Source organism: Camellia sinensis, chromosome 4, assembly GCF_055761805.1.
Source record: "Camellia sinensis isolate YWXY chromosome 4, ASM5576180v1, whole genome shotgun sequence".
NCBI classification, from domain to species: domain Eukaryota; kingdom Viridiplantae; phylum Streptophyta; class Magnoliopsida; order Ericales; family Theaceae; genus Camellia; species Camellia sinensis.
This window is the reverse complement of record NC_138964.1, coordinates 158,814,621-158,825,757: the sequence shown is the minus strand read 5'-3', so window position 1 is coordinate 158,825,757 and position 11,137 is coordinate 158,814,621. Positions and strand designations below refer to the sequence as shown.

Here is an 11,137-nt window from a genome sequence, read left to right as displayed (position 1 = left end):
TAATTTTTTTAATTATTAAATATTCTTACACTTTTATGTGTTCATTATGTACACAATAAGAGTTATGTTAGAGATCTCAAATAAATTACTAAATAAATTATCAAACCTCTCACATGGGTGTGGGACCCACACAAATCATATGTGTGTAGGTCCCATACCCATGTGAGATGTTTGATAATTTATTTGGTAATTTGTTTGGGGTCTATAGCATTTTCCTTGTTTAAAATATATATTAGTTAATTTATAATATATAGGGATGTTTTGAAAACTTAGCTGATAGTTAATTTTTCCTCTTAATCTATTTTAGATCATATTATCTTTTTATTTTTTTTTATATTTTTTTAAAAAATAACAAAAATTAAAAAATTAACTTCTAATCAACTTTTCAAAATAAATCATAATGAAAAATTGTTGAGAGTATTAAAATTAGTGCTCTAATAGCACCACTAATAATGTGACAATGAGTCCTACCCACTGCCTATTCCTATGCCTTGTTTTTTTTTTTTAATATTTCCAATGTATTAATACTATTAGTGATATTTATTTTAGTATTGTTGAATCATAACAATGCATGCTACCTGGAATGCAGTGACGGAGAGATCAATTTGATGAATTAGCGACGAATTCTTTTAGGAGGTATTTGAAATAATCAAGTATATTTTTTAATTTTTTTTAAAAAAAAGTGAAATATAGACTGAATTTAAAATAATATAATAAAAAAATAATTTAACCTAAGTAAGATGATTATAAATTAAATAAAATAATATATTAAAATAAAATAACATGTGTTATTTTAACAGACGCGAAACATGTGGTCCCTAAGGTTATGTTAATTAGTTTTTAATTTTTTGTTTTTTAGTTTTTTTAATGGATTGGGAGGCGGGGAGATTATTGTACGGACAAGAGGTATGGGAAAAGATTAGGGGAGTGAGGGACTGAGCTGCATTTGGCACGGCACTTTTTTTTAGTTATTTTTTAATTTTTTTTGATTATTTTAATTTCGGTTAAAAAATTTGTTTAGATTGATTTTTTTTAATTTTTATAAGAACAAAGATTAAATAATTATAATTTAATGTGATATTTTATTTAAAAAAAAATAATTTAGCCAAAATCCACGTGCCAAACGAAGCTGAGAATGAGAAGGACGAGAAGGGTGTTTGCGGTCGGTTAAGTGGTGGGGGCCACATATATTGGGAGTTGGACTAGTCCCATGGCCATGCGCTATTATTACTCCACGTGGCGTTGTGATGTGATGGAAGCATACCTCATTGGTCAGGATTTTGGGTGGTCGGTTTGTCCTATCCTATACGCCTCCAATTCGTTTCCGACTCTCTTCTTCTCTCTCTACCGAAATTATTATACGAAAATATCACATCACATCAGTAAAATTTTATAAATATTCAATATGTTTGGTTTAAATTTTTTAGATTAATTTTTTTTAAATTTAGGCCTCGTTTGGCAAGAGGCTATTTTAGTCAATTAGTCAAAAAGTTAATAAATTAGTCAAAAAGCCAACAACCCATGCCAAAAAGTCAAAGATTCTCTTTTCTCTCTACTTTTTGCACATCTTTTCGTAATTAGCCAAAAAGTCATCCCAAACATACAAGTTTTTTTTACTTACCTTTTTAGCCAAATAGCCAAAAAGTTACTAAATTAGCCTGTTCCCAAACGAGGCTTTAGTTTTTTTATTTTCGTATTTTTTATTTTTAGTGAATATTTTTAAAATTTTAAACTTTTTTTTTATCTTTTTAGATACATTTTACTTAAATGTATCTAAAAAGTAAAAATTTGTAAAAAAATATTTTAAAATTTTAATAAATACATAAAAATACAAAAAGGTACTGAATTTTTGTATTTTTTTATATTTTTGGTATTTAGTGAATTTTTAAAAAGTTTTTTTCACAATTTTTTTACTTTTTAGGTATATTTATATTAGGTATGCCTAAAAAGTAAAAAAAAAATTACTTAAAATATTAAAAAAAATTAATAAAAACAAAAAAATACGAAAAGTAAGAAAGTAAAATTTTCTGAAAAGTGTTTTTGAAAAAACACAACCAAGCAAGCTGATTAATAATTAAAATTATAAATTTTTTCATAAATTGATAAATTATTTTTCAAATTATTTCTCCAATTATTATTCCACTCTAATGCCGCACACAAGATTTAGGGATCGCTTGACATGTCTTAAATAAGTATACTTTTTGTCTTTTTTAACTAAAAAGTTAAGAAAAAAAATATGAATATTTGTGTTAACTTTTTGATTTTTTTACGAAAAAATACGTATTAAAAAATTATATAAATTAGTGTGTAGGAAAAGTTTTGACAGTGTAGACTGCACGATGGCAGCAAGGTTTGCAGAGTGGTGTAATAGGAAATGGTTGCCTCCTTTTCGGGCAACCATTTGGACAATGCTCTTTGGCCAGTGGGGGCCACCACGGGTCCCGTTTTGCTAATCGGAACCGTTCAATGTGTACAACTCGTTGAGTATTATATATTTGTAAGAACTCACGTTGATCGGATATCTATAACTATCTGATCGGATTAGTTTTTTTGTCAACCGTTAACTGTAACACCATCCATTTTTTATACAAAACTAATTTGATCATGTAATTAGCGATATCCAATCAACGTGATTTTTTTACAGGTATATAGTACTGGACGAGTTCTACACATTGAATGGTTCGGATTATCAAAACGGGACTTGTGGTGGCCCCCCACAAGCCCAATCTTACAGTACAACTTAGTGAATATATATATATAAATTTTTTTTTATTCCTTTCACGGTACTCAAACATCAATTCAGTACCTAGAAAAGACAAATGTTGGCTTGTATTAAAATATCAAAAATGCTCCCGACCTCTAAACGTTCATCACTAAATTAGCACTAATGACGTGGCTGCCTACGTGGAAAATGGATGCAAACTCGCCAATTTCTCCCTCTTTCTTATTCATTTCAAATTTCAAATTCATTTTCACAGCACAATACATTTGAAGACTCTCTCTCTATTCTTCCTTCTCTTCTCTGTTGTGCCTTTCCTAGGCGACCTTCCCGACGAGCGTAGCTCTGCAACACCAGCGACCCGACTGAACAAACGCTGCTCTCCAACCCCGGCGACGATCAAGGTTGAACGCAGCTTCTACAACCCCGGCGACCCAACGAGCGCAGCTTCTACAACCCGGCGACCCGTCCGCCTTCCCACCGGACTCGCTTCTCTCGACTCTCTGTGTTTTCTCGACAGATCTGTGGTGTGCACAAGTCAATTCTCTCTCTCTCTCTCTCTCTCTATATATATATATATATATATGTATATATATATATAAATATATATGCCCTGATTTGTTGAAGACAGATTGTGACTTTAACTTTGATTTCACTTTGATTTCATATATATATATATATATATATATATATATATATATATATGCCCTGATTTGTTGAAGACAGATTGTAACCATATTATTTTTGAACCACAAATTGATATAAAATTTTTGAAATTATTTCAACCACAGATTTGGGAACAATTTGGCAGTCAAGGCATTGTCATAATTGATCAAAAAGTATTTGTCTACAATTAGATATCTATTGAAATAGAGTAAAAAAAATTGTAAAAAAATTAAGTATTTGTCTAATTGTAAAAAAAAATTATTTACAATTAGATATCTATTGAAACATAGTATATTATTCTTTAAATTAATCTTTGAAACATATTTGTCCAGAAACACTATGGATCTCTTTTTATGTTTTACCTTACTAGAACTCTAATAGCTTTAGATTTAATTATCTCAATCAACTTTTATTCATCCCTTGTCCCAACTACTTCATCTTACCAAAACTCTAATAGCTTTAGGCTTTAAGTATCTCAATCAACCTTTATTCATCCCTTGTCCCAACTACTTCAGATCAAGTTTTGAAATCTTGTAATGTAATTTTGTCATATATAACAACATTGTGATTTGAATCATTTCTCAAAAGTTTTGATAGTGTGACCAATTTTCGTAGTGTTGGCTTCAATCATACATTGGGGTTGTAGAGGGCATGATTTGCGATAGTAGTAGTGTGAAAATTAAGAATGACACTTGATGAAGCTGTGTTGGGGGACAACTCCAATTCATGATAGATATATATGTATAAGATTTATGAGAGATGTAAGTAGAGCTAAATTTGGAAAAATAGTGGCTAGAAGATGCTGTGCAACCACAGGAAATTCTGGGCATGATTTGTGCTGCAAAAGGTTTAGCCTTTTCTGTTGTATGAATGATTTAAAGTTCAATGTTTCATATGGTGAAGGTTTTAAATATTGATCTTGCAGTTAGGTATTATCCTTTCAAATGTTGCAGAATGCAAAATAAGATAAATCTGTTATAAATGCCCATTTTCTGTTTGATTCTATTTCTTTCAATAGGAAGTTTGATTTGGATTTATCATTTACAAAAAACAACAGCACTAACTACAAATTATTTCAATATATTTAAAAGATCAATTTGGCAGGATGGCCTTAGGCTCCACCTGGATAGATATGCATTTCAAATCAATAGATTTGTGGTTGGATTTTATGAAAATATTAAAGTTTGTTATTCTAGTAGCATCTTTGCTGGTAAAAGAAGAATTCTTTGCATGATTTTAAATGACTATTTTTGCATAAGTATATCAAATACATCATCAATCCAAAACTGAGGTAACCCATTACAAACATACTTTAGACTGTTCTATTTCCTCCAAACAAAGTGACTTCAATTGAAATGTGTTGTGATTTATATTTTTTTTTTCAATTAAAGTTGATGAATTTGACAGAACTTAGGGTCACTATCCTGTCAATTTGCACAGAAAATTTCCTGAAGAATCATTGTTCACAACATTTATCAGAAGTAAATGCCTAAAGACTCATTAACAATCAAGACATTCCCGTTGCTGGATGCAAACCAACGAAATTCGATGCATTTACCAAGTTGATCGAAATCTTTACTTTACTAACTAATTAGTAAATTTAGCACACTACCTTCAGAATTTGATGAATAATTTCAGAGCACAGCCACAATAAGTACCTGCATTGATATAGAATATGATTCTCTAGCCTTTGTAATCCATCCTACATTCTCTTTCCTTAAACTAGGCTACATTATGAATTAATTTTTATTAAAAAAGAAAAAGATGAACAGATATAAAAGAATGAATCATAATTGGAACCCATAACCACAACTACCTTAAAAATTAGTCAAGCCATAGGCATGATCCATCCATGTGAATCATTATCCAACTATAATCCTAACCTAGTACCAAATGCCAGCACATAGGAATTTGACTTTTTGGGTTAACCAATTTTTTTTTTAATATTTAATTTAATTACCATTTAGGTAGGTAAAACTTGACACCAATATTGCTCAACCATCCAAACCTCATTTTGTTGTGGGAATAACACTAACCCTTTGGCCCTTTCATCTAAGTATTGCATTTCTGTACATAACTAATAAGAATGAGCAATATATGAGTTAGATTATAGAATTAAGTATATATGGCAATCGATGTTACATTTATAGGTGATAATGTCAACTTCAGAATTCGCTTCATATTTTTGCAGATGTCAACTTCAAGTGTTAACGGCAGTACCTCAGATCAATTGACGTATTGCAACAGAAATTGTCCTCAATGTTGGAAAAAAGTAATCATTCTAATTTCGGAAACGGAACGAAACAAGAATAAGCTATTTTATTGTTATCCTGATTGCAATGGGTTTATTGCATGGTGCTTGCCTACAAATTCACAACCTAGGGAGGAAGGGCAAGTGCGAATGGAGAATACACCAACTATCACCGAACAACTTCAAAGTATGGGCGAACATCTTCGATTTCAAAGTGAACAACATCAATTTCAGAATGCGCAGATGCAAAAATTGCAAAGAGACATAATAGAAATTCGTGTTGTATTAATGGGATCTTCATCTTGCTTGTAATTGGTGTTATATTAATTATGAAGATGTAATAATTTTTATACAAGTTAGAACATGTAATTGGTGTTGTATTAATTATGAAGATGATATGTATGAAGATTTATGATATATTACAATTATGGATTGACAAGTATGAATATGTAATCATGTGGATTGTTTGTTATCTGATTGGAAGCTTGAAAGTTATTTGTTTGTCTGTTTGAACACATATTATGAATGATTTGGACTAATTTTGGGCTGATTTTGGACAGATTTTGGAATGATTTTGGACAGATTTTGGAATGATTTTGGACAGATTTTGGGTTGATTTTGGACTGATTTTGGGTTGATTTTGGACTGATTTTGGACTGATTTCGAACATAGATTATGTTTGTTTGCTTGAACATAGATTATTGACAGATTTGGACAGATTTTGAAGAGATACTGTTGACAGATTGTGAATAAAATTTGTTCTCACATTCTTGACAGATTTGGACAAATTTTCATGGTAGATTCTGTTTATGTATTTCTGTATTTCAACACAGGTGCTTCACAGATTTGGACAGCTTGTTAACACATATTATGAACAGAATTTCTTTACATATTTCGACAGATTTTGGACTGATTTGAAACATAGATTCTGTTTGTCTGGTGCTTCACAGATTTGTGTATTTGAACACAGGTGCATCACAGATTGTTCAAATACATTCTTATGTATTTGAACATACATTCTTGTGTATTTGAACACAGGTTGACAGATTTGGACACATTTCCAACACAGATTCTGTTTATCTAGTTTTCACACAGGTTTTTGAACACAGCTTTTTCCACACAGGTTTTTGAAGACAGATTTTTCCAACACTGGTTTTTCACACAGTTTTGAAGACTTTGTTTTCACACAGGTTTTCCAAGACAGATTCGAAGACAGGTTTTTTCACATAGTTTTGAAGACAGATTTTTGCACAGGTTTTTAAAGACAGCTTTTTTGAACACTGTTTTTTCACACAGTTTTGAAAACACAAATTTTTCACACTGGTTTTTCAAGACAGATTCGAAGATAGGTTTTTGTCACACACTTTTGAAGACAGATTTTTCCATACATTTGGGTGTAGACAGATATACAGACATAATTTTTGAATAGATTTGTAACAGATTTTTCACATAGATTTGTAACAGATTTGGAACACATTTTGGACACAGATTTTTTGGAACACATTAAATCTGTAACAGATTTGTAACAGACAGAGCGCAAATATAACATCAATTAGGAACATTAACTATAACAACAAAGTAGGGAACAACATCAATTTGTTCTCAACCAAAAAATTAAGAAACTGAACAATCCAAAAATATATTAAATAAATTATCCAAAACAAAATAAACTCCAATTTTAGTCACATAAAAGGCATTACAATTATAAATTTCCAACTAACGAAAACTATCGCCATGGTCATTGTGGTTCATTTGTACATTGAAGTCAACAAATGAAGATGGTACGGCTCCATAAATGTGATGCGTAACAGTCATGGATTGTTGAGTTCTCATAAATCCCGGTGTGCCTCCAATACAGTCCGACATGGTAAGCGATGTGCTAACTCCATAAATCTGAGTTGGGGGATTTATGAAACTTTGTTTTCTCATAATGTCCACACTTGTCGGGGTGAGAGATGTGCCTCCAATAGCATTGACCATGTGTCCTTATTCAATTAAAATGAAATGTTAAAATAAATTAGAGAATAACATAAATTGCTCAATGTAAAATCCTATGATGTATACGTACCGGCACACACATACTATTTTCCATGCCAACCACATAAGGATAAAGCTCTCTATGTACACTACATTCAGGTTGAGATTGACATTGACCTTCACCTTCACCTCGAAGCACCTTAGTACCTTATATTCATAAAAGTTAATGAATGCCTCAAATGTATGACATGATTACAATAAAATATGAGTTGAATAGAGAGTAATGAATACCAATTTACCTTTGGTTTGTTATGTTTTCTTTTGCTTGCCTTCAACCGATTCACTATTTGATCTACTTTGGCAACCTTTTTTTTAGTAACTGGACGACCTTTTCGCCGAGCAACCAAAGGACTAAGCAACTTGGTATGACTGATTGCCTGTCTATTAATGTTGCCAATTGAGGAAGATGGTACATTACTAGTAATAGGTGCTACATTACTCCCACCACCTTCATCATCTTTCATCACTTTTGCCTTGATTTCATCCAACCCACGGTCGATAAGTTTTATTTTCCCTTCACAGTTCCCAGCAAATTGTACAATGCCAACCAATTTTCTATTCATCTTCTCATACACCTTTGCATTGAAATCATCCCTAAAGCCAGTGTACGTGGTTTTTATGCATGTGTACCCTCTATCCAAATCTTTTCGCCATCGTGGTAGAATGTATTTATGTGGAACCTTATTTATGCATCTTGCAATGAGCACAACGAGTGAGTGAGCACACATGATACCCCTAAATTCAAACAACCGGCACATACATTGCACATCAAATTCGGTCGAATTATAACAGACAAGAAAGTCCACATGCTTCATTTTCCCAAAAAGTACCATAGCTTCCTTTACAAAAATATGTACAAATTGAACCCTCTTCTTTGACCAGAAACGGCTGACAATAAACTAGTCTCTTCATCTTTGCTTGAACTTCTTTGAATTTTGCATTGGTGTAGGCATCCTGAAATTGCTTCTCAAAACCATACACAGTTAGGCAATCAAAGACTTTGTGCCGAGACTTGAAGTCAGCTTTCTTCTCTCTCTACCTTACTTCTTAAGGCATTGTCATATTGTTCAATAAATTATTTTAATGTAGTCTTTGGGTTGACATATCCATCAAAAAAGGCATTCATACTCTCACTTCGTTGTGTCGTTGACATGCCAGCCCAAAAAATATCTTTGACATAAACAGGAACCCATCGCTGTCGCTCATCATATAACACCCCCAACCATTGATTCTCATAAAGATTGAATTTTGCAATCATCTCTTTCCATTTCATCTCGAATTCATCTTTTGTGAATGTGTCATACACTGCATTTTGCAAATCCATCTTCATGGATTCATATTGGGAATACCCTTTCAATTTCTCCAGAATTTTCTTCATGATATGCCATAAACACCATCGATGTCGAGTATTGGGGAAGACAATTTCTATCGCATTTTGCATAGCTTTGCACCGATCAGTTATTATAGCTTTTGGGGGATGATCTGACATGCAATTTAACTATGATTTGAATAGCCAAACAAATGTATCAGTGTCTTCACTAGATAACAGCCCACAACCAAGCAAAATCGACTGTCCATGGTGGTTAACTCCTACAAACGGAGCAAATGGCATATCATATTTATTAGTGAGGTAAGTTGTGTCAAATGAAACAACATCTCCAAATTCTTTGTAAGCAGCCTGACTCATTGCGTCCGCCCAAAACAAGTTTCTTATGCGAAAGTCAGTATCAACATCAATCATATAATAGAAACTCAAATTTTGTGCATGCATCCTCAAAAAATATTTTTGAAGTGCATCGGAATCTCCTTTTCTAAGCCTTAATTTTCTAGCTCTGTCAATGTAATTTCGTGCATCTCGCTCATCAAATGTTAATGACTCATAACCCCCAGCTTCAACAACCATTGAGTGATAATTTCTAGACACCCCAATCCCTGCTTGATCATTAATTTCTAATCTTCTCTTCACAGGAGTAATAATCTTCTTATTCATTGCAAAATGACATGAGTCGGTAGGAATCAAGTCATGGTTATGGTCAAGGTTAACTGTGGTTAACATAAATCTCCCATCCTTTTGTAAGGTTGCCCGTACCCTTGCTTTGCAATCAATTTTTGTAGACAAAGATGGCTTTAGAGGGTTTACTTCTGATTTTTTGATTCTCTTTCCCGATCGAGAACATTCAATCCCAAAATATCTTAATTCCCCATCATCGCCACAAACTTGAGTTTTATAAGCTATGGAAAATCCAACATGTTTAGCATATTTGGCATAAAATGAATGCACTTCTTGCTTTGAGCTAAAACACATACCCCTCTTCGGTTCCTCAACTTCTTCACTCTGATTTAATAAAGGATTCTTAGCACTGTTTGAACCATTCTCCATTTCTGCTCATTCAAAAATACCATATTAAATCAAATGATTTAATAGATTAATAGAATAATAGAACCAAGTTATTATGTTATTACTCTGTTATACTTACACATATACACACAGATTAACAATGCAAGCTCTTGAACAAATTATAACATATTACCCTTTCAACAGACTATAACATATTACTCTTTCAAAAATTAACAGAGCTTCAAATTGTAACAATTTCTAATCTGTAAGAGCTTCAAATTCTAACAATTACCAGATTAACAGATTATAACAATTTCTAACAATGCAAGTTACCAGATTAACCCAAAATCTGTCCAAAATTAGATTAACAATTTATAACAATTTAACAGATTTGGACTGTCATATTATCTGTTAATTAACAATATACATATTTTGGACAGTTAATTAACAGATTTTGGACTGTTAATTAACAAATTAGCATTCCCAAACAATATACAGATTCTGAAACAATTTAACAGATTTGGACTATCCAAACTGTAAATTGTTATAATCTGTTAATTTGCAGATTTTGGACAGAAATTTTGAACACATATTAAAACTGTTAATTTTGACAGAAATATGTTAATTAATAGATTAAAACTGTAGAGCTTAAAACTGTTAATTAACAATTTCCATAGCAGATTAACAGAAATTATATTTCATTACATATTTGGCATTCTCAAAATCTTATTTTATATATATATATATATATATATATGTATGTATATGTGTAAGTATAGAGGAAGAGATGGACAAAAGCCACAGATAAACTTACCTGGATGAGAGACAACAATCGGATAGGGAGACGCTGGACGAAGACGCCGGAGACGGTGCACTAACTTGAATACGTCGGATGGTGGAGGAGAGGGACGGCGAAGGACGCTTGAGCGAGAGGGGGAAGACGCTTGAGCAAGACAAAGACGGGGACGCAGACACGATTTTTTCTCCCTGGAACAGCCCCGATTCAGACGAGAGAGGGAAGACGCTTGAGTGAGACGAAAATGGGGACGGAGACACAATTTCTTCTCCCTGGAATAGAGCTTTAGAATAGACACGATTTCTTCTCCCTTTGTTATCAGATTTTTGG

At 32.4% G+C, this 11,137-nt stretch overlaps 1 protein-coding gene across 1 annotated transcript; it reads right to left on the bottom strand.

Annotated features, from left to right (window-relative positions):
- Positions 1-9,171: 9,171 nt before the first annotated feature.
- On the bottom strand, positions 9,172-10,053 carry LOC114315049 (protein FAR-RED IMPAIRED RESPONSE 1-like). Its single transcript, XM_082923778.1, has one exon. The coding sequence runs from the start codon at positions 10,051-10,053 to the stop codon at positions 9,172-9,174; it is 882 nt and encodes a 293-aa protein (XP_082779904.1).
- Positions 10,054-11,137: the final 1,084 nt, after the last annotated feature.

What these genes read in the sequence shown, in the direction of transcription:
- LOC114315049 (XM_082923778.1), bottom strand. Translation starts at nt 10,053, where the DNA reads ATGGAGAATGGTTCAAACAGTGCTAAGAATCCTTTATTAAATCAGAGT.